The sequence below is a fragment of the Argiope bruennichi genome, chromosome 1, assembly GCF_947563725.1.
Source record: "Argiope bruennichi chromosome 1, qqArgBrue1.1, whole genome shotgun sequence".
Classification (NCBI taxonomy): domain Eukaryota; kingdom Metazoa; phylum Arthropoda; class Arachnida; order Araneae; family Araneidae; genus Argiope; species Argiope bruennichi.
Genome location: NC_079151.1, coordinates 4,952,500 through 4,977,644, shown reverse-complemented (window position 1 = coordinate 4,977,644; position 25,145 = coordinate 4,952,500). Strand labels below are relative to the sequence as shown.

At 25.4% G+C, this 25,145-nt stretch overlaps 1 protein-coding gene across 6 annotated transcripts in view; it reads left to right on the top strand.

The window, feature by feature from the left end:
* The window catches only part of LOC129989648 (FK506-binding protein 15-like), a 56,683-nt gene that overhangs the window by 17,171 nt on the left and 14,367 nt on the right, over positions 1 to 25,145 (top strand). For all 6 annotated transcript variants that reach the window (XM_056098108.1, XM_056098126.1, XM_056098116.1 and 3 more), the window contains exons 6-22: positions 1,702 to 1,776; positions 2,060 to 2,158; positions 3,084 to 3,236; positions 3,358 to 3,426; positions 4,189 to 4,326; positions 5,115 to 5,215; positions 7,901 to 7,955; positions 8,887 to 9,000; positions 10,617 to 10,773; positions 11,721 to 11,806; positions 14,714 to 14,917; positions 17,295 to 17,396; positions 17,477 to 17,571; positions 17,650 to 17,752; positions 19,318 to 19,459; positions 20,320 to 20,468; positions 20,566 to 20,634. In XM_056098108.1, coding sequence (XP_055954083.1) covers positions 1,702 to 1,776; positions 2,060 to 2,158; positions 3,084 to 3,236; positions 3,358 to 3,426; positions 4,189 to 4,326; positions 5,115 to 5,215; positions 7,901 to 7,955; positions 8,887 to 9,000; positions 10,617 to 10,773; positions 11,721 to 11,806; positions 14,714 to 14,917; positions 17,295 to 17,396; positions 17,477 to 17,571; positions 17,650 to 17,752; positions 19,318 to 19,459; positions 20,320 to 20,468; positions 20,566 to 20,634 — 1,911 coding nt within the window. The remainder of the gene's footprint in view (positions 1 to 1,701; positions 1,777 to 2,059; positions 2,159 to 3,083; positions 3,237 to 3,357; positions 3,427 to 4,188; positions 4,327 to 5,114; positions 5,216 to 7,900; positions 7,956 to 8,886; positions 9,001 to 10,616; positions 10,774 to 11,720; positions 11,807 to 14,713; positions 14,918 to 17,294; positions 17,397 to 17,476; positions 17,572 to 17,649; positions 17,753 to 19,317; positions 19,460 to 20,319; positions 20,469 to 20,565; positions 20,635 to 25,145) is intronic.

The following is a 25,145-nucleotide window of genomic DNA, read 5'->3' as shown; positions in this document are numbered from 1 at the left end:
CAAGTACTGTATTTGTAAAATTTGTTTAGTATAAATTACAAAATAATGCTATAGTAAAGATGCAGAATAAAAATTTTCAATTTATTTTATATGCAGCAGTATTGAGAATGAGATAGAGGATAATTACCAAAGAAACAAAAAATTCAATTTGAAAATTGAAAACATATTGCAACAGACAGTTGCATCTTACACTGGTACTGCAAGAATTCCAATTCTAGATATGAACAAACGACAAGTCATTTTGTATAGCTTTAAAATTGGAGTTTTTTTTAAAAATATTGTTGTCAAAATATCAACAATATTGTTAAATATTGTTGTTTTAAATATTTTTGTTAAATATTGTTGGATTTTTAGTGACTTGAATTCCTGTCAAAATTTTAAAATAGCTCTGTGCCAGATTATAACTTATTCCTTATTCTCAGACTTATTTAGAGTTTCAAGCAATTCTGACAAAAAAATAATTTTCCTTTCAATCAATAATTAAGGGTGAAATGCAAATTGATGTATAATTGTAAGACTTTTATTCAAAAATAATCCTGACAAATTCAAGCATTCCATTTAACTTAATTAAATACCATCTTTAATTAAATTGGGATCTTTCTAATTAATAATTTTGATTACTCTATCAGAAACATTTTATTGATATTCAACCTATGATTGAATAACTTTGTAGTATAGCTAAAAATATGCCACTGTAAATAGAGCATGTGAATTTATACAGAATGAATATTTTTTTCCTCTTAAAAGAAACTGCCTGTAATTTCATAACAGTCGGTAAAAATTTAATTAATGGTATGAATCTTAGCATTTAGGAATTAAAATTATTATTTAGGAATATGTAATATTTTGAGATTAAAACTATTATAAAGTAAGTACATGTGATTTTCAGATATCAAGAAACTACTATTAAATAATATGAAATATTTAATTAAGTTAAATGAAATGTAATTAACTTCATTGCTCTACCTTAATTATTATCATAAATTAGGTTTAAAAAATTTGTTTGAATTTTGATCTTGTTTGGATTTTATGTGTCAAAATTCTGGTTTGTTAGTATAAACTGCAAGATTAAATTCTGATGTTTGAAATTTTTTTTTGTATGAAAAAGATAAGAAGTAAAATTCAAAATGTATTTCAAAACTGTCTAACTGTCTACAAAATCATCAATGTTTTTAAGATTAGTTTTTTCTCTCCACCCAAAAATAATATATTTTTGATTTCATATTTCTTATATTTTGAAATGTATCTTTTTAATTCTTTACTATTCAATATTTTACTTTTTGTTATTGTATATGAATTTCTTATTCAATCCTAGAGAAGTTAATATGAACAAAAACATCTTTCTCTTCATTATCTGTCTTTTATACATAGCGAATTAATATCTGAATTGCTCAGAAGCCAATGTTATTGTCCAGAAAACAAAAGTTGAGAAAATTAATGTTATTTAATGTATTAATAACTATTAATTGATTTATTATTATTATTATTAATAATAATGCCGGATTAGAAAAAAATATATGAAATTTATGTATTCCATTAAAATTTACAAATATCTGAAGGAAAAAAAAATAGACTTAACTGTATTTGCTTCTGAATGACCTACTTAATATGCAAAAAGAAGTTATTGGTTGATATTGTTTATACTGTTATAGTTTTTTTAGTGAATGTTATAAATATAGCAATGTATTTGTTATTTTTCAGTACAAATTCTTGCTGTACAAAGGTAAACAAATTCAAGTTACTGCATGTAGTATTGTTCCCAGTTTCAAGTTTAATGTAAGTTATAGTTTTCTCAATAAATATTTAAATTCTATTTTAATATAAATGATTCTTAATATGTAAAAGCATTAATAATTATCTGAAAGTACATTTTTTGTATTGTTTGTTAAACCTGAGAGTTGTTTTTGTTTTTTAAAAATTAAAAACTTAAAATTTTTTTCATTATTATTAGTTATTTTGCTCAGTTTTTATCTTCCCATTCTAATGAATCGTTTCTACTGTTTTGTAGTTTTAATGAATGTCATTTCTCTTTAATTTTTTTGTTTATTATTTTTTATAGATTCAGCCTAATAACTATGTTAGCATTTTTGATGAGAAAAATGAAAACTGGTCTATTAACTTTGAATCTGAGACAACACTCACAGATTTTGCCAAGCAGGTGATATGAATTATGCTAAGTATTTTATGTGATCACTTTTATCATACATAGAGAATTCTAAGATGTGACATGAACTAAGTCAAATAGAGAAAGCCAAAATAAGTAGCTTTTATAATGGAATATGGGCCATAAGTGGCACTTTGCTATGATAGCACTATCTTAAATCTCCATTCCCTATCTTCTTCCCTATATAGATTATTTTCAGTAGCAATATGTGTTGCAACATGAGTATATAGTTAGTGCATTTTATATGCAGAACTGTAGAGAGCAGAGCAAATATTGGAAAGATAATGTAACTTGATTAAATACTTAAATGGGAATAGGAAAAATTTCTGGGTACTCATTAGGAACTACATGAAACTAGACCAATCCATGTTTGTAGGTATGTTGTGAGAATAAGATATCATTTAATTCTGTCTAGAAGAAGGAAAGAAAGAAAAACTATGATGTGTGCATTTGAAAAGGCAACTGCAATCATAAGAACCTTCCTTATCACTTTGATAGACAGATTAATATTGCAAGATTTTTTTCTTCTGAAATGGTAATTAAAATTATGATCTATGAAATTCTACTAAATCAGATGAAAATCCAGTGACTAGACTTAATTGTTATTTATATGAGAGATGCCAGAAATCTTTCTGTATGTCTTAATTTTCATATCATTATTATTATATAAAGACGATTCATTGACATTGTTTCTTTTGACTTAAGCTAACTTTCTTACTTGCCATCATATTAAAACATCTTTTTCTGATCACATATTTCATTGGAAAATCAACTTACTTTGGTCCTTTATAGATGCCTCTAAATTTGCGCCAAATATTTTAGAATAATTTTAATTAATGCATTTTTTTAAAAATTCAGTTTTTTATTTTTTTAACTGAAATAATATATTTAATTTAAAATTAATTAATTATTATTTTAGGTAGCATTAGCAAAAGCAAATAGTGAAGGTAAAAACCAGTCTTCACTAATTATTCAGGAGTTAGCCTTAGGTGAAGGTCCATCTGTTGATAATGGCGATGCTGCTGAAATAAGATATTCTTGTTGGAGTTTATCAAACTATTCATTTGGGCAGGTAAATAAAATTATATATTTTATTTGTTAATATTTATTTAAATAATAGATTTTTAATGTATGAGTTATATCTGCTTTTTATTATTTTACCATAAAAAAAATCAATAAAATTTTTGTTTTAGTTCTTAGATAGCAATATGCAATCCGAATCAGCCTTCCGATTACGACTTGGGAAAACAAAAGTTATTAAGGTATATTCCAATTAATTTTTATTTAAATTTTATTCCCAGAAAATTTATAGAAATTATTTTGATCCCTTGATATTGCTTATTTTGTTTTTATATTAGATTAATAAAATTTTAATTTTAGCATATTTTTTTCTTTGCTTGAATTGTACCTTTTCCCTTGGAAAATCTTTATTTAAATGTGGCAATTTTTAAAAATAATTTTTTCAAGAAAAGACTGATTTGTTTTTATATTCATTTAATGTTTTACTTTCCAAACATGCATTTTAGATTAAAAAAGCAAGGAAACAAATCTGATGTGTTTTCTTGTTTCTTAAGTTAATAGCATTAAAAAAATATATAATTACAGGTTCATGTTACTAGTGTTTAAAATAATATGTAAAAAAAAATCTCAGAATTAGAATGTAAAAACGAAACGGAAAAAAACCTTCCAGATTTTAAGTTTATGCTTAATCATGAAGAATTAAATACATTGGAAGTGAACAATTTCTTTATCCACTGAGTTAAATGACATTTCAATTAAATTTTTCTGAAATTATGCTGTCAGTTTAATTTAAGTCCAGACTTCATATATTCAGTTAAACGTACATTTTTTCAAGTTTTGTTTTATATATTTTCCAAGGTCATGTTTACATCATAAATTTTTTTCAATATTACAATTTATAGAAATGAATTTAAATTTTTATGCTGACAACTTTTAAACAATTCTAATGATTTTTCTTCCCCTTCAGATTTTTTGATAAGGTATGTGTTGAATTATTTTAACAGGGTTTATCTGATGGCTTGATTGGTGCTCAAAAAGGCACTAAACGCTTGTTAATCATTCCACCCAGCCTAATTACTGAGGGTGCTACTCCATCTGTTCCTTTAAATACTACTGTGATTTTTGAAATACTTGTGGTCAAAGTAAGCATTCTATTTAAAAAAAAAAAAAAATGTTTAATTTTTTTCAGGACATTAAGCTCTGTCTTTTTTTTCTTATCATTAAATAAGTTATTCATATAAAACAGTTTTGAAGCATGTAGCGACCATAATGGTATGTAAATAATGTATGGGTATTTGTAATAAATTTATTAGAAATTTTCAAATACTAATGTAGATTTACATATGCACACATAGCTGTTTTTTCATAACTTTTCCCTTATTGATCAATTTTGTTTTTGCAATTTATGCAGATTCTGAAAGAATTTATACAATTGTATATAGTTGAATATAATTGTATATTGTATATATTCTTGATATTGCCCCTGAAATGTATGAAGCATGTGTAAAATTTCTAAATTTTTTGCTTCAAAAAATATCTCTAAGCATTTTGTTACTGTTTTCTTTAACTTAAGATTCATCCTTTATCAGAATTCTCTTGTGAACAGCTATTAGATTATTTGATCATAAAAAATTAATTATTATAATGAATGCTTATAATTTAATGAAGTTTTGGTGTCGTAAATTAGTAAATTCTATGAAGCAAAAGATAATATGAATTATCTTTTTTTTTCTTTATAATTAAAATAATTTATTAAAATATATATGTATCCCTCATAATGTAACCTTAAAATTGAGTGTCAAAATAATAAATAGATCGAAAGGAATTGGACACCTGAATTGTATCGGCTTTAAACATAAGATTGAAATTAAGTGGCAGTTATATTTAATGTGGATAAACAAAGTGTTATGGTAATTTATTGAAATTATAGGTAAAACTTTCTCGTGAGTCATCCCATTCTCCCAGTCCCATAAAAGTTCCAGAAGCTGCATCTGAAAAGAAACCTGAGCTGTTGCCACGTCCATCTATTAGGTAATATATTATTAATTTTGAAGATAGGGAGAAATGATGTTTATATTAAAAGTAGTAATATAATATATATTAGTAAATACTTAATTATTTAGCACTTCAGTACTAAATTTTTTGCAAGTTTCATAATGGTACAATAAAATGAGATGTAATAAACAAACTTTTGTCTTAATCCATTCTAGAATTTATTTTTTCAATATCTTGGAATTTAACGAAGGAATAATTATTATTATGATTTATAGGTTTAGTCCTTTTCTCCCATTATGTAAAAAAAGTAAAGGAAAAGAAAAAAAACTTTTTAATTTGGAAATATAAATTATAAGTAAATTTTAAAAACAATTAAGTTAGCAATTTTCAGAAGCCTGCTCATTTACATTAATATTTTGCTAATTCCCATCTGTGTTTTAATAAAAAGATATTTTCATAATTAATTCAGAATTTTTATAAATTTTGATTAAATTCTTATGATTGTGGTACTTTATTGGGTTTTTATATTTTATGATGATGAAAAGCTTGAGTTTCTACCTATTTGATACAAATGGAATCAATATTGTTAATTGTTTGCCTACTTTGTCATTATTTCCCCCTAAATTCCAGTAAGGAAAATAGCCTTGGTTTAATCTAAAGTAGTATTACTCGCATGCCTTGCTCGTGACATGATGAATGTTAGCAAGATCAAAACCTGAAAAAAAAAAACTGTAAAAGAGTTCATCAACCTTTATCACTGGGCCTCTTTCAAAAATTTTAATTTCATATGAAAACTCATGACCTTTGGATGTATCAATAGATGTCTTGTGCTTTTTTTTCCGGGGAAATTTAAGAAACACTACATCACTTATATTTTCTAGAAAGGAAAACATCGATTGAATTCCTATACTATCTTTATACCTAATCAAATATTCATTTTTTCATGAGTGCTTATGATTCTCAGATAAGTTATTGTTATTCCACCATCTAACTCATGAGAGACATTCTTGATGTAAAATATACCTGACCATTTGGAGAAGCATTTTTTAGAAACTTAATGTTGTGTTGTAATTTGGTTACAATTAAATGAATTCTTTCAGACCTATTGTTGATACTAAATTTTGTAATAACATTTAAAAGCATTTATATTTAGATTTGAATAGAATAATTATTCTAGTCTTTTCATTGATTAAAGCACAGAAATAAAACTAAACATGTTGCCAAAAGCTGCTTAACAGATTTGACAAGATTTTGCTACCACACATACAGTTTTTTCTTAAATAAATTTTCACGATTCTTAGTTTTCTGAGTTCAGATTTAGTAATATGCCAAATTATTCTTATGGGAGTTTTCTTCCTTCATTGATTAGGCCAGAAAAAAAAATCAAATTATATATTAAAAAAATTTGATTAAAAGTCAATCATCAAAGGTATTTTGATCATTATTGTCTTGAATATGACAAATGTTTGAATAATTATCTCTAAGAATTGGAAGAACATAATGACAATAGGAGGGTGGATGCAGAAATATAAATTTTAAAATTTTTTAGGAAAAGTGACTTATTTAAAAACTTTTTTAGAACAACACTTTTTTGTTCCTTTTGATCATGAAAAGTTTTTGAATTCATGCTATTTGGAAATAATGCTAAAAATCATCTAAAATAACATAAAACATTAAATAAAAAAATTTGAACCCTGAATTTTAATATTTGGTCTTCAAAGGTACATTGAGTCACTATTATGACTATCTCTACATCACATTTTCTGTAAGTGTTATAGATTTTTCTGGAATTCACCAATACACAAATAGACAAACATATACTTACACACTCTTCATTTTTAAGTATAGATGGCACACAAAATGAACTGTTCAAAGAGTTTATTTTGCTGTAAAAAGTATCCTGTAGTAAAGAAGTAGATTTTTTTCCCAGTTTCTTGATCAAGATACTTGATTAATTTATAATTAGTTATAATTATTTCAGTAAGAAAATTCTTCCGATTTTGAAGTAATGATTAGAGAATATAAGAGATGAGTAAATGTTACCTTTGGAAAATACTATCATATTATAATCAAACTATTCCATGTATGGAGTTGAGAATTTAGAATCAAATCTAGATTCTCAATATTTCAGTTTTCACTATATAATTTTTTATGCATTTTGATTTTTAATTCCACTAAAGTTGTTTTTTATCATTTTGATTTTTGGTTAATTATTATTTTATTTCGGCTCTTTATATATATTTTTTAAAACTGAAAGTATGTTTTGTTTTGGTTTAGTTGAGATTAAATTTTAGTATTTTTGAAGAGCTTAATTGCATTAACTAATTGTTAATTAATTAATTTTGAAGTATTTAATTCCCTTCCCTCACTATTTCAGTTATACGTTTATTCAAAAGATTAAAGCGGTGAAATACTAGATTTTCTACTAGGTTTATAACCATATAAATATTTGAGATATACATCTTAAAGTGTTCATTTCGTAATCAATTCAATAAAAATCGGAAACAGTTGCAATTTTATTTATATAATTTAAATGTATTGCTTTTGAAATGATTTTTAATTAAAACAAAAAGAAGTAATTATGATTTTTTGCTGTTTATTTACTATCTTTTGAATCCTCAATGTACTTTTATTATTATTATTGTTGTTTGTATTTAAACAATATAAATATGAATTTTCCTTTGTGTCATAATGTTGAATATTTTATATTTCTTTTCTTAGTCAAGAGGACAACATACGCTTGAGAGGAGCTTCCATTTCTGAGCAATTATCTCAGGTAATGAATTAACATAATATTTCATCAACCTGTTAAAAAAATGTTATAAAATGATTTCACAGAAATGTTTTTTTTTTTAACAAAGTTTTGTACGAATTTCATGTTTATCCTATGTAACATTTGTTTAGTAAAATATAAAATTAGAAATGCAAATAATAATAATTTTTTCCCTTTACATTGTCATTGATGTTGAACCAAACATATATGTTTTACGTTAAAGAAAATGTCTGTTAATTATTACACTTTGCTTATTATATCCATTTTATATTGTTAAGACAATTTGTTATTTAATATCAAATGTTAATTATAAATTGATGTTCTTTACACATTGTTCTTTTTAAAGAAATGCACGTTTTTATGCAGATATTGAATTCAGCCTATAAACTATTTTATTTAGTGAAAAAATAACTTGTGAATCTCAAAACTAAATATTGTTAATTGAAATTCCTTCTCTTGTTTTCTTCATGCTAGAATTTCAATATGTTTGATGTTGCATTTTTCTTGTGAGCCTAAATAATAATAATAAAAAAATGCTGCTTAAGTATGATATATGAAGGATAATTTGTAAAATCAAATTAAGAAAAGCTGATAGATTATTAGATTTACATAGATGGATTAATACATTGACTGAAATAGATTCGTATTGAACAAGACTACACCCAGCTCTCTTCTGACTTACTCTATGTATGCTCTGTCCCAGCCCTTACCTTGGGCGGATATCTCTTAACTTTCTTCCTCTTGACGATTGTGTAGCCTTTATCATTGATGATAAAGGTTAGACGCGAGGGGCCTTACAATAATAATCTTGCATTTCTTTATAAAATCTCAATATTTTCATTTAATTCTCTGTTTATTATTTACATTTTTTTTTTTTTTTTGCCTTCTATTATTGATATAATGAAAATGGAAATGTGTTGAAATTTCCTTTTAGAGTCCTAAAAAAGACAAGGCACAGATAATATCTCGCATGGCCAAAATGGGAACAGCCACTCTTCCTTTTCAGGGTGCAGTTGCAGCTCATGTGAGCAGTGAATCTGAAAATGAGGTTTCTAGATTTTCAAAATATTAAATTAATGGGTTTTTTTCTGTATTTTTTTTTTTTTTAAAGTTTCATATTTTGTTAATTTTTTTATTTTTATGATTTTTGTTTTTATCATAATTGCTTTTTGAAATTCCTTTTTTGTATACTATTTATATTATACTTCTATTGAATAAGGAATTTTTAAAATTTTATTTCATACACAATAGAACTAAATTTTAAAATGAGTCTTTTTTTTATATATATAATTTTCATCTATAAAATTCTGTCAAATAAAACGTTTACCCTGTAGATACTTTTAAATGTTTATTAATTGCTTTACATTAGTTTTCAATCATAATTTTAATTTGTAGTGAATTCAAAAACCATTATTCTCTACTTGGAAACATTATAAACTGTATATAAAATTATTTTTATGCAAATAGGATAAGATTTTTTAAGTTGATGAAATAGTAGAACTTGTATTCTTCATCCAGTCATAAATTTATATTTACATCTTTTCTGTCACTTTAAATTTGTTCTGATTCTCTTAATTGGAATTTAAAATATCATTGCATGTTCTGTCATATTTACTCTTAATAAATAATATCCAAATCTATTAATTCTTTAATTTGTCTGCCTTCAAGAGAATACAAAGCTCCAAAACCAGAAGGATCTATGATTCATGAGCTTTCAAATAAAATAGTTTTTCAAAAATTCATTTGATTGTTTGAATTTTTATTTTTTATTTTATATTTAATGAAAAGAAAAGGAGAGGCAAATAAGCAACCAACTGTTGCAAGTCTCTGAAGTAGGGGTATATCTGCTTATATGACCAAATGCTATTCTGTTCTAAAGTTTATTAAACCAATAAGATTTAATTTAGATTTATAGTAAATGAAATTAGCAATTACAATAACTCTGAGAATATACAAAGCTGCAGTATTTAAATTTTTAAACTGATCGGTAATTTCAAACTTTATATCATGTGACTTGGTTAAATTCCAGCCTTTCAGTATGCAGTTATATTACATTTCATGAATTTGTTTACATTCTAGACTGTCTTTGATTCTTTCTATTTTGCATTAAAAGGAAAGTCTGAACCATAATGAAGCTTTATTTTAACCTTTATTTTTGTATATATGTATTATTTGTTGTGTGTGTGTGTGTGTGTGTATATATATATATATATATATAAAGTAAAAGAACCAAGTTAATAGGAAAACATCAAATTTAATCCAAATAAAAAAAGAATCCAGCCTGAAGACGTTTTTTTATTTGGTTTAATTTTGATTTTTTCCTATTAACTTGTTTTTTTACTTTTGTCTCAATTCATCTGTGTTTTAGAAGTAGCTGCATTTGCGCTCTCTAAATCCTATGGTGCTTTCCCTGTTCCTTTTATGGTTTTTGTTTGAATAAGAAATAATATTTAGTTGTAATTCCAAAACTATTTAGTTTTGTTTGCAAAATATTTCTAACTTTAGATTGGTTATATATATATATATATATATATATATATATATATATATATATATATATATATATATATATGCACACACACAAGGGTATTTGTATTTAATAGAATAATTTTGTGATTGAATTGTTAATTAAATCATGTTAATGCATTTGCTTTTGTATATAAGGAAGAAATTTCCCCAGAAGAAATTCCAGCCCATCCAAATAGCTCTAGAATTGAATCATCAAAATCTTTTACAAAGCCTAGTTCCAGGAAAAATTCTGGCTCTAGTGTAGCTTCTCAGTCAGCCCATTTGCAAGCTGCACAACCTCAACTTTTACCAGGTTAGCAAATTTATTTCAGTCTGTTATCAAAACTTTGGAAAACAGTCAGCTTCTTAAAAGTTATATTCAATTAATATTCTTTGGTTTTAAAAAATACCTGTTTGATCAATTTGAAATCAGCATTTTTATTAGCCAAAATTGAACAATTAAAAAAAAATTAGAAATTGTTTCAGAAAATGTTATTTTATGCATATCCCTTTTGTAACATTTAGAAAGTTATTGGCTCCAAAATGTTACTAGATCAAATTACATATATGGAGATATGATTAACATTGTCTGATTTGATTTATTAAATCATGGTTCCATTTTGGGCTTATCTTATTAATTATAATGCTAGTTGTATGCCCACAACAATATTTGAGCATTCAGTGATAATCTTCCATCTTGCACTACAAATATTGCTAAACCTTAAAATAATGTACCATATGTATATTACAAATATTAAACATGTTATCATTCTTAAAGGAAATCATGTCTTTTAATATATGTCTTAACATACATTTCTGTCTTATGTCTTAACATACATTTCTGTCTTATGTCTTAACATGCATAACTACATATCTGTCAAGAGATTTTAATATCTTAAATATGATTTTGTATATTTTTACCATTTTGTGAATTTAAATTATTCAAATAATAATTACAATGCCATATGAAATATATCCTTTATGTTATTCATTTATAATCAAAATTTAGTAAAGACTTGCATCTTGATTTTTAGCACACATTTGGTATCATTTATTATCAAACTTTAAAAAATAAATGATGACAGACTATTAATTGAAAGTTTGAAGAAAATGCTTGTGTTATGTGATGAGAATCACGACTATAAGGTATTTGTAAAAGTAGGAAGAAATATATTTCTTAATTAAATCACAATACATACTTTGCCCTTTATTTTAATGTCTATGAATAATGCTTTAATGTGTTCTTATTTTCATATTTAGAAAATGTTGCTTTGCAAGTTACACAGCAATCTAGTCAAATGGCTTTGAGTTCTCAAGTAGCTTTGCCAACTCAGCAAGCATTTGTGGTGTGTATTTTTAATTTCCACACTTAGTATTTTTGTTTTTCATTTCTATTGAATGCATTTGTGTTATTGAAATACAAATGGAAATATTACAGAATGTCATGTAAAAGATTGTGTTTTTGCTTACAATTCATTAATTAATGAATTTTAAAATTTAATTTTTTCATAAGTTGCCTTTTCTAAAAAACAAAAGCCTAAAACAAAAACCTATTCAATTTTGCAGCATTGTAATTAAATTAAATATCAATATAAATCTTTTATAATTAAATACTATATAACACTTTAGAATTATGCTTTGGTAAAATCTTAGATCTTTTGTTAAATAGAAAATATCTGCAAAGAAACTGAAAAGTACTTTTTTCCTTTTTCAAATCAATTGAAGATATGATCCGTATTTCCTTTAAGCCTCTATTTCATGGAAGAATTTTCTTAAATAGCATAAGTTTTGTTCCTTTATTTGCAAGTTGTCACTATATATTTCAGCAATCGAAAACCAGTATTGAAGAATAAAATTCATGCTCTAATAAGGAAAATTCACTCAAAGATATTTTTTCTTGTCTTTTCACATTTGATGAGCTGTTGTAGTCTTTATTTCTTCATCTGCTCAAATTAGATTATATCCTTTTGAGTTAGTATTCCATGCTCATTCAAACAGGGTTGCTACGTAACTGGAAGAACAAGGAAAACCGTAAAAACATAGGGAATTTAAAAATCGTCTAAAAACAAACTGGGAAATTGCTGGAAAATTTGAAAATTTTCTAAAAACAGGGTAAATACAGGTAATTTTAATTTTCTTGGTTATTTTTCCTCATCCAAATAATGCTGATAATGTTGCAAAAATAAAAGATCATAGTCATAGCTTCCAAAAACGAAACAATACCATTTGCAATTGTGTAATGCAGAAACTCGCCAATTTTCTCAATTCTCGATTGTTTTCTATATAGATGATTCCAGTTTTGATTTGCGAGATAGTTGTTCTTTTTCCATGAGATTCTTGAATTGTAGCTAATGAGCATACATAAAACTTCTGTAACTGTGTAAAAGAATTGAATGCATTTCTCTGGTGGAAATAGAAGCATTCAATCTGTGGAAGCAGTGTGATGTATTTAGTATACCATACTTTATTGTATGGTTTATTCATTATTTGAAAAAATGTGAGCTTATTCAGAGTAGATTAAAGACTATTTTTAAATCAATGAGCTGCTCAAAATCCATATGTAATACAACTTGAACAGATAAAAAAATCAATTCTGATTTTGCTGAATGGGTTTGAACATCAATTTGTTGTGTATTGCTCGCTTTGTAAGAAGATAATATGCCTAAGTAATATGAGAGATCAGGCACTTACTAACCATACCAAAAGAGAAAAACATAGAGTCACCATTGATGCTGGATTTAGTATCTAAAAGAAATGATACGTAAAATCCTAAAACTTCAAATTTAATATCCGAAAATAAACCAATTTCAAACTTTTTAGTTCAAGAACAATAATTTAAAGCTAAATTTTTATGGGTGTTAAAACTTCTTGTGTCACATTCATCCTTTAAATCATTCATTGATATATCGGAACAATTTCACTTATGTTCACTGAAAGTGAAATAGCTAAAAAAATGTATATTAGGCCATACAGAAATATCTTACCTTATTTCTTAAGGATGAGCTCCATGAATTTGATAGCTAAAAAATTTGCAAAAATTGATGTCTAAGAACATGAATTGGCAAAAATGAATAAAATAATAATAAAAAAAGTAATTTTGCTTTGCAATATATATTTTTTTGTTAAATAATCATTAAATGATTTGTATTATGATAAAAATGTTTTGTGTTTTATTTTACCCGAGTTTTTATTTTGTGGGACTTTCAATTAAAGAATATGAGAGGTAATATATTCTCCCCCTCACCCCTTAATGTATAAATTTTATCTTTTTAAATTCTAGATAAAAAATGAAGAGAAATTGTTTTTAATATAAAATTCAAATTTCTTTCAATATGCTATTATTAATATAATGTTAAATTGTTGCTTTCTTTTGGTTTTTCAAATTTCAAAGCTGAAATTTTAGGTGAAAATAGAAATTAGGAAGATGCATTATTCAATGAATGGAAAATTTTACGGCTTTAAAGTAATGTGTTACATGCTTATCAAAATGTGAAGTTGAAAACCACTTTGCTAATAAAGGCATTTAGAGCAAACTACATGATACAGTAAATTAAAAATTATAGTTATAATTCATCTTTGCAAACTAGTTGATTGCCATAGGTGGTTAGCATGAAATAAATGTACATTTATACATGTGTGAAATAAGTATGCATTTAGTTATATAATTAAAAGTCAGTTCCTAAGTACTTATTTATTTACCTGTTTTTGCAAAACTTTATTGGCAAAATTCTAATGCAGAATTTTTACAAATTAACTATTATATTATGATTCATGTTTGATATAATGATCGATTTCATATTGTAAAATATGCATACTGTATTACTGTACAATTTTCAATACTAAACTCAAAACTCCTAAAATATTGGTTGATTTTTAATTGAATATTAATGTACTGAAGAAGATTTCAGTTTAATTTCAAATAAAATAATTTGTTCTGAATGCACTTAGGCAAATTCTTTATCTTGCTTTTTCTGCATCAAAATTCTAATTGTGTGTTAAAAATATGTAATTTAAAAACATGCTGTTATATTCAATGAAAGAATTCAATACCAAATTTTAAAGAAAATTTATTTTTATAGTTATCAACTAATATTGATTGAAAACATAAGCACTTTTTATTTATTAAAAATTAAAATATATATTATAATAGTCTTTTTATATTTAAAAGAATTCAAAAGTTTATAATGCTTCATTCTGAGTTGCAAAAAAAACTGAAGGGGAAAATATAAAATTAATTATGATTTCTTCTTTAGAGTCCAAGTCCTACTGTGTCATTTTCTACCTATCAGACAGCCTTTCCAGCTCAATTTCCAATGCATAACTTGGCTGGAATAATGCCAACTAGTATGGCAGATACCCACTTACCATTGCTCATTACAGAAACACGAAGCCAGAATACAGAAGTTCGACTTTCCTTATCAAAAATTACTGATAAAATTGACACTGTGTTACAAAAGGTATCTTTTTTTTATTATTTTGTGTCCATGTACCATTTTATTATTTGTAAGTTTAAAAAAGATCTTAAACATTGGATCTATAAAGTTATTATTTGTTTAGATTGTAATTTGTGGTTAAAATTATATTTATAAAATTTTTTATGTTGTTCTGTTATTGTAGGTTTTTAAGATCTTGGCAAATTTTAAACTGTTTCATTCATTCCTTTATTTTCTATCTTTCCTAAAAGATAATTAATTGCACTTTTTTTTATTTAATTTGCTAATAAATCTTAGAAATCAGGAAAAATTCTTAGAAACTATTCTTTGAAGTAGAGTGTCAAAATCCTCTTGATAAGGAATGATGTTGTTAAAGCTAAAATGATGACAAATACAGAAAAGGTTTTTTTTCAGTTTTTAAATATGGTAAAATTTATGATATTCTTAATATATTTGTAATTAATGATAAAAGGGGTGATAAAATAACTAATCAGATCAAAATGTATCTTTATATTGACAAAACTATGTGATTTTTTTTTTAATAAATGGGTGAAGTCATTTGGAATGAGGTTTCTAAAAATTCTGGTATAACTGAAGGTTTGATTAGAAATTTTAAAAAGACAAAATTGATTAGGATTCACGATACCAAAAATTATCAGAAATTTCATTTTAAGAGTTAAAAGATAACATTTCATCTTACTAAATATCAGATTTTAAATGATAAATCGGTTTTAGAAAATGATGGAAAATTAGATAGACTTTAGTTTCTAGTATGAAATATGAGTGAAAATACTGTCAAAAGCTCGGTAAATCAGTTTTTTTTAAAAGTCAATATAACTTCTGAATTTGTAATTAAACATATTGAAAAAATAACTGATTTTAGGGTTATGATGAAATTGAGACTTTTTCATATGGAATTTAATAAAGTTATAGATGATTAAAATTATGGTATAGAGCTTAAAGAATGTTTGAATAGATCATAAACTTTCTAAATAAATGGACATTCTAGGAAAGCTCAACGCTTTAGACTCTTTTGAAACTAGTCCTTTCAAATAATTAAATGAACAGGAAATCAATATGGATTATGTAAATCTTCCTGGTGCGAAACTTGAATATCAATTTTAAAAAATTGTGGAAAAATGGAATGCTCATTTGTTTCAATTTATTGGTGAAGATTCTTTGCGAGATCTTTCTCTTAAAATATAGGTAATTTAGGCCTAATTATTAGTTCTTTGATTTGTATTTGCCTTAATGCTTTTATTTTTTAGATCTTAATCCTTTTATTTTCTTATTTATAAAACCAAATTAAATCTTTCATAATTAAAGTCATTTTTGGTTTTTTGTATTTGTAAATAAAATTATAATCCTTTTATTTTTTAATCATTTTTAACTTTTTTAATAATTATGTTGAAAAATAATAATCCTTGCATTTTTTTATTTATTTTTTAAATTTATTTTTAGTCTGCTTTGGTCTTAAAAATTAATGTATTTGCTTTAAAAATTGAAGAATTATTAGCTTTTTTGGTGATTATGTTGGCTGGTAAATGATAATCCTTCCAAATTTCTTTTATTTTTTAATGAAATCAAATTGATGGCCAAAGTCATTTTTGGTCTACTTTGGTCTCAAAAGTTAAAGAATTTGCCTTATAAGTTACAGAATTGGGGTTGGGTGCATATGAGGTATTCTAGAAGATGCCCCATATACTCCCACCAAGCCCTTCAAATTCTTTAATTTTTATGTGTATGGGGTGTTCTATAAGATGTCCCATATGCTCCCACCAAACCCTTTAATTTTTATGTATATGGGATGTGCTGTAAGATGTTGTTTATATGTTGTATGCTTATATTGCCCCATATGTTGCTTATTCCCAAACTGAAGGCTGCATTTTGTATTTCATAGTGTAATAAAAATATTAAATAATTTTGGCATCTACTTTTTTATTAGTTATGTTCAAATTTGCATTGCAAGATTACATACAAAATGGAGAGACAGACTGACTTTCCTTAGGCAGATTTCAGCCAACATTTGGTAGAAATTTACAAATTTCTTGTTAGGGTTTGGTTATGTTCTAAACTTCAACACTGTAGCTCAGAGAGTTGTATTTTTCAATTTTTCCCCTCATATACAGCCATAATTCCAAAAATGTAAAATTTGGATTCTGGGAGATATAATATGACCATTAAAATCTTGAGGTCAAACTTTTTGACTATTTATAATGTCCAGTGCTTATTATATGAAAGGGAAAATTGTTACAGCTTCAGAAGAGGAGATTTATTTAACAAATTAAAAGATTTTACAAGACCACTTTTTCTCAACAATCTTAATTTTTAAAATAAATTTTATAGATTAAATGCCTTTAGAAGATAAATTACATAATATGGTGCACTGTCTTCGTTGTAGGTTGATGACTTGCGGTTGCAACAGGGCCGGATGCCTTGTGTTACTCCAACTCCTTTCTTAGACAGTGCTCTGCTAGTTCAAAACATTGAAAGGATTGTGCAGGTATGGAATAAAAGTTTTCTTGAATAAAAAATGAATTATAATCATGAGGTTTCTAAGCTGCATTTCATTCAAATTTTTAGGAAAACAAGCAACTGAAAGAAGATGTTGAAGCAAAGAATTCCAAAATACAGTCTCTCAATGAAAAAATTTGTGATCTCTTCCAAAGAAATCAAAGGTTAGCTGCCTTTTTATGCTCTCTGTGGTATTTCTATATATTTTTGAAATGGATTATTTATATGTATGTACTTTAAAGGTTTTTTGAAGAGAGTAATAATATGTTGGAACAAAGAAGTGATACAATGCAAGCTGTTTCTGCTCAATCACAGGCCAAACTTTTGAATTTAGAAAATGAAAAGGTAATACTTTACACATTACAATTAAGAAATAATCATGATAAGTAATATTTTTCAAGTTGTCGTAAATATATATTTGATTTTTATAAACTGCATTGTGCATTTGTTGCTACAAAAAAAAAAAAAAAAAGTATAAATTTTATTTGTGTAGCATTCTATCATATAAAAATTGATTTTGATGACTATGCACTCAACTTCTTCAAAATTACTGTGTTGCCACCTCTTTTTTTTTTTTTTTTTTTTTTTTTTTGTTTATGAACACAGTCCTAATAGAATTATTTGAAGCTACGAAGCTCAATAAAAAGTTAGAAAATTTTTAAAAGTGTAACTCTTAGTGATTGTTTACAAACTATCTAACAAATATTTTACACTGATTATTAAACAAAAATATACTGAATCAAGCATTTCAGATATATAAAATTCCATTTTTGACTTATTCCTAAGTTTTTCTATAAAGTTCTTTTATACAGCTGGAGCATATGCATACCTTTGTAATATAGTGGCCAGGGCAACTTCCAAAACTGTGTCCCCTTAAATTTTTATAAAGTTGATATCTGCCTTGGAGTTTGGTTGGATTATGTATCTGTAGAGAAGTTGTTCAGTTAATAATTAAATGTCAAATATTGTGTAATAATTAAATGAGTATTGCTTTAACAATTCAAGCTGAACTGGCGATTCCAGTAAAGAATTCATTTTCAATCCCAACACTGAGACAATGGGGTGGGGAATGTGATCCCAATTTAAACAATATAAATTTGTTCTGGCACCAGATAGTGGAAAAACATCAGATGAATAGTTCATTATTCAATGCATGCTATCATTTATCACATCTGTGTTTTTTTTTGTTTGTTTTTTCCTTCTTTTTTTTTTTCAGTATAATATCTAAATTAACACTTTTATTAAACAATTTTCTCATTCAGTTTAGTTCACAGCATTTCTTAACAATGTATTATCTATTTCAAATCACTAATTGTGTTTTTTGGTGAATAGAAATTTAAACCTAATTCTGAACCTAGAATTGGATTCCATGCATTATCAGATGCTACTCTTATGATTCATTTATATTATGGTGATATATCAGCCTTTGATTATTTATTAAAAAAAATACTTTTGAAAGTTCATGACTCTATTGTCATTATCTGATATAGTGTCTGTATACAGAACTCAAGCAGCAATTTGAATTTGGGGATTTTCGAGACGTGTTGGAAGAAGGAAATCTTCACTTTGGTTTTTAAGAATTTTTTTTTTGGGGGGGGGGGATTAAGAGTTAAAGAAAAGCATTTATTTTTCTTAAATGCAACTAATTTATTCCATAAAGGCCATATAAAATAATGCCATAATTTTGCACCCCCTGATAAGGGCTTACCTATCTTACCTGTCATATTGTAGTTATACAACTGAGCTGAAGACATTTTTAAAAATTGCTTTTAGAAAAAAATTTATATTTATTTGCCTTGTTATTGTATTCAATAACATTTGGAATTTAATTAGTGTTTATCAATAAAAGTACATTTAATTTTATTCTTAAGTTCTTGTATTGTAATTCCATAATTTCTATCTAATTCCAGGCAAAGCTCTCATCAGATTTGTTAAATGCAACTTCTAAACTTGCGGCAATGGAAGAGGAGTTGAATAAGTCTCTAAAGCTTGAGAATCAGTTAAAACAAAGACTACAGGAATATGAAGTGAGGATTGAAAGGCAGTCAAAAGGTATAAAAAGTTATTGAATCGTAAAATTTTGTCATAATTTCTAAATTTTTTTCATTACTCTAAGTGAAGATATGAAATCGCCTTTTATGCTTTTCAAGATGGAAATTTTCCTAAAATTAAATGAGATTTATTTCATTAAATTTTTCATATAAGTTGATGTTGTAATTTTTATCAGAAAAGGATTTATTATTGGTTTTATTTAATTTGCTATATTTAGAGGTGTCTTGAGGACTTAGTAAATTTTATTAAAGTAAGGGGGAAAAAAAAGGGTTACTGAAGTATTTTGCCTATTCTTGTTCACTCCCTCCTCTTTACAAATAAATCATAAGCTAAAATTATTTTTGCTGGGTTTTGTGTAATGTTGTTTATGAAAGTATCAATACTATTCTGAATTATTTCTAAGAACTTATTTTAGTAAATGTCTAAATGAAGTGGTGTTCTTAAAACATTCTCAATTGAATCACTTTTGTAAGATAGTACTATATTCAAAAAATTAATTGAGGAACACATTCTTTCTGAGTAATTATCGTTTGAAAAGATAATTATTATTATTATTATTATTATTTTTTTTTTTTTTTTGCTACACATATATCTGTGTTAGTGGTCTTTAAGATTTATTTTATAAGTAAAATGAATATTTCTGTTACATTAAAGAAATTAATTGAATGCTCATACTAAATGAAAAAGTAATTTTATTTGTAATATTTTCTTTAATTATATGCATATATTTGTATATATCAATTTATTAAAGTCACCTGTGTAAAAATGTAACAAAAGTTTTCTAGGTATTATTTATTTGTTACAAGTTTATTATTATCAATTATATGTTATGTTATTTTATTTTTTTAACTTTTGAATAGATCTCAATTTAGAGAAAGAATCACTGGTGATGTCTTTACAAGAAAAAGTAAAAAATGCTGAAGATGAGAGAGAGATATTAATAAAAAATTTAAGTGACTTGGAAACACAATGTAAACAATTACTGGAATCTAAAACCATTCTTGAAAAAGTAAATTGAGCAATTTTATTTATTTATTTATTTATATTTGCATAAGTTATGTTATTTTATTTTTATATTTTGAGATTCTCTAAATTTTACATTTCAGCTTTTGAAAGAAAATGAATCAAAAGTTGATGAAATCAGAGCTGGGAAGGGCTTGAAAGAATCACATGATGCAAGTTATTAATTTGTTTTATTTTCTATTTCTTTGTTATTGATTTGATTAGTACAAAGCTTCCTTGCATTTGATTTTGGATAGGTGAGACTAATTTTAAACTATACAAATTTGATCAAGAATAATTCTTTTTAATAGGGAAAATAATTTAAGTGTAAACAGTATAGAAGATTTGACATATCTTAATATATTACAGTTTATCTTTAAATATATATTATGGTGTAGTTATAATTGTTTGTTTTAAAACTTAAAATCTATAAGTTTTAACTTTATAATTTAAAAAAATTTTTGTGTATGTGTGTATTTCATAAAAGTCCAAATAATGGAAAGCAGAGTGTGAAGACAATGATCAACACATTAATTGCTCATCAGAAAATGAAATTAATACAAACCACAAACAGTATTGAACAACTAAGTGAAAATATATTGTCTTCATCCCAAATGCTTTAGAAGACCAATGTAGAAATAAGATATGAAAAGGGATGCAAATCTGCGATTCAAAATAAATAAATAATGTAAAGAGAAATGTGTAATGTGGAGACATAAGATGTAGAAAAATAAATCATAATGAAAAGGAATATTACAAAGATATATCAAATTTATTACATGTGTGGAAGATGAATAAATGCAAATGAGGTAAGAGTATAATTTGATGATGCTTTTTTGTTTGTGAAGATTGCCTTGTGAAAGAACTTTTGGCCAAAGTGATGAAGATAACAATTGTAGAATTATATTTGAAATAAAAAGGTGTAAAATAGAAAGGTTTAATTTTTTTTTTTTTTTCCAAGACATGACTAGAAAGATTATGACGAAAAATATTATTAAATAAAAGATATTTGGAGAAATAATTATTTGGGACTTACATTATGTAAGGTTTCATAGAAAAACTGAACAGAGTAATTGGCTGTCATGTAAAAATGTCTTAGATGTACAAAATGTTTTAAAATTTAAATTTCGATAAATAAATGAATATTGAACCAAGCTTGTTTTATATATTTGTCTGTCATTTCATGTTATTATTTAAAATGCACTTTTTGGAAAAATGTATGAAACAAAATCATTAAAATCAGCTATTTTCTTCTAAGCAAGGCAAGTTTATCAGTTAAGTTTCTAAGCACTTCTTTTATTTAGGCTTGTCTTAAAATGCAAAAATTATGACTACTTCTAATTGTTTAATTTGATGGCTTAAAACATTTTTTTAACATTTAATTAATTAACAATAATGTTTTATATTTAATAATTAAGATTAATGTTAAGTATTTAATAATCTTAATAGATTAAGCTTGTTGGTTGACTTTGAAATCACTGGTTTCAAGTTTCAAAACATAATTACACCTAGATTAATACACATCTGGGCATGATACATATAAAATCTGATGAGAAAGGTCAAACATCCTTTTTTCTGCTAAGATACACAACAATTTTGCTAAGCTTAACTAGATGTCTTTCAAAAGAGATCTGGAGCTTTGATGGTTGAATAGTCGGATGTATGACAATACAGGTTGTTTTCCTCTAAATATGGAATGGTTGCAGCTAATAAATCTCGAAATATTTATGAGCTTGAAGAAGGAAGATGAGATGGATTTTGTTGCAAAGAGTTTGTGATAAAAGAAAATTGTAGGGAATGTTGGATTGGATAATTTTAAACTTTTTTCCCAATATTTACTAGATTTATCTCTATTGGTTGAATATTTTTTGCATTTTAACAGTATCTGGATGATTTCATTTACTTCTATCCTTCTGCTACAATAGTTTAGTAGTTGAATTGAATTTATGCTGATTGTGAATTATGGTAATTTTACTAATCAAATGTGCTATAATTCTGTCTCCTGATTTGAATGACTCTTTCATTACAAGTTAATTGCTGAATGATATGTTGAGACAAATGATGTTTGAACTGCAAGATTTTCAAATTTTCAGTTTTCTGCAAAATTGAAGTAAATCTATTACTCTATATGAAGTGATTTTTTTTCTTTGATTTTTTAAAGGGGAAAAATAGTAGTATGGTTATGTGTGTTTTAAAAATAAAAGCACATTTGAATTCTTCTTGTAAGAATAGGAAGGATTCTTTAGAAGGCCATATCATCAATATTTTTTTATATATATATATATATTCCCAAAATTTAGTTTGTTTCAGTTAGTAGAATTTTGTTAAACATCGGATGTGACATATTTAGTCTTTTGAATAATTTTAAGTGCCCAAAATTCTACATTTTTATTTAAAAATTTTTTATCATTGCTGTAATCTAATGAGGTATGTACATTTTGGAGATAGTGCTTTGAGAAATATTATAATAGATTACTTCTGAAAATTTGAATCTTCAATGCATCTGATATTATTAAAAAAAAAAAAAAACTAGCTGCTTTTGTTTGACCAAATTGGTTGACTGGAAATACTGATTATACTTCATTTCAATTAAAAATTTGTGTGTTATTTCATGTCCGTGATTCCATCAAACTGTCAGGCATTAAAATCGTGTTATTTTACTAGACTTGCATATTTTCAATTTCTTTACAGAAATAACAGCTTTAAATTCTGTAAATATTTTCTAATAGAGATTAGTTTTGTGACATCATATCACTATTAAAAATGCAATTGTCTGATTCTTTTAATTTTTGTGGTATTGTAATTTATATTTAATTCATCTTGTAAACAACATAGATATTAAACAAAATCCTTTTTCTGTAATTTTCAATAATGGAAGAAAACCCCAATTAAAAAAAATTGATGAAATTTTGAAGACAGAATTTCATTTAGCAGTGAAGTCTGTTGTTGAAAACTAGCCAAAAAATATTTTTTATAAAAATTGTCACAATTTGCAAAAAATTTGTATGACTTTTAAATTAGTATCAATATAAAGATAATTTTTTGAATTTTGGTACCAATTTTGTAATATTTCCAAGAGTTATCACAGAAATACCTCAAAATTTAGCTTATTTTTTAATTAATTAAAATTCTAATTGAAATTTTTTAGAAAATGCTCAGAAATGTTAATTTTGGCCTTCTAAAGAAAATATATGCATCAAGTTTGGTAGCTCTAGTTCAAATGGTTTGGTCTGTAGAATGCCAAAATGTACATTCATCTTCATATCTGAGTCGAAATGAACCATCTTTGGCGTCCAGCTGGTTTTCCGGGGGTATTGCGTTGTTTAATTTCTATTAAATAGTTTAAATAATGCTTCATATCTATCATTCCGTTAAATTAACACATTTTAAAGCTGTTATTATTTTAATATTTTTGCATAGGTTCTGTTCATTGTGCATATGAAAATTTTTAATAAAAATCAGTTCTATGATATCGTAGCTCTATTATGATCAGTTCATCTCCTAAGTTTATTTATTTATATTGTAAGTTAACTTCTTTTTTTAAAAAATTTATTCTGTAAACTAGATTGATATTAAGCAGGATCCTTCATTAACTTTCAACAATGGATGAAAATCGTGTTATCAAATATTTGATGAAACTTTGTGAATTTTGGTTCTGTTCACAACAACCAAAATATTGTTGTAAAATATAATTAAAAATATGTTTCAAATTTAATTAAAAGAATTTTAAGAGATTTTACAGCAACTAAATTGCCATCATTGAAAAAATATTTTTTGGACTTTAAAATAATGTAAAAATTATTTTTGTTCTGGAATGTATTTGTAAATTGTAGTGAAAGGTTATAAAAATCTAATTTATTTTTTAATTAAAATTTCAAAACACTCACTCTGAGGCATACATTTCCATCCTCCAAGTATAAATGGGTCACATTTTCAGGCTTTAGGTCAAACAGTCTGATCGGTTGAGTGTCAACACACTCGCACACACATTGAACTTTATTATAAATTCTTCAATTTCTTGTAATATTGGTATTATTATAGACTGATAATGTGTTTGATGTTTTAAAAAATATACTAATTTTAAAAAATTTATATATTATTGTGCCTTAAAATTTTTTTTAAGAATGAAACCAATGTGAAGTAGAGAAATTCCTTGTTGCTTTGCCTCGCAATATTTTTTCAGGTGATTAAAATTATTACAAGCAACATTACACTAGTATGGATAACTTTATTAGACAAACTTATATTTATGATTAGCAAAATTTTTCCAATAATTGTTTCAACAGTATATTTATCAGTGGATTTAAAATTTTTGATTTCTTAATATTTGGTTTTCAGTTAATGATCTTTTTTCTTGTCTTGACTATGAAACAACAATAAAAATATTATTGCTTTCATAAGAGTAGCCAATAACATAACTGCCTTTGTTAAAAGAAAGAGTTGATTTGAAAAGAATTAGATCTCAAATTGAGAATATATTATTGTTTCTGATATGATTAGGCTTTAATGTACTGATAATTGCAAAATTTGTTATTTAGTCCATTCACAAAATTTTGACTATGAGTTGATTGGATGATGTTTGATGTTGAATCTTCAATAAAACTCGAATAGGTTAGACTACTACAAATATTTTGGCAAGATTAATATTAAACCCATAAGGAGACAAGTATTCACAATTCTGATA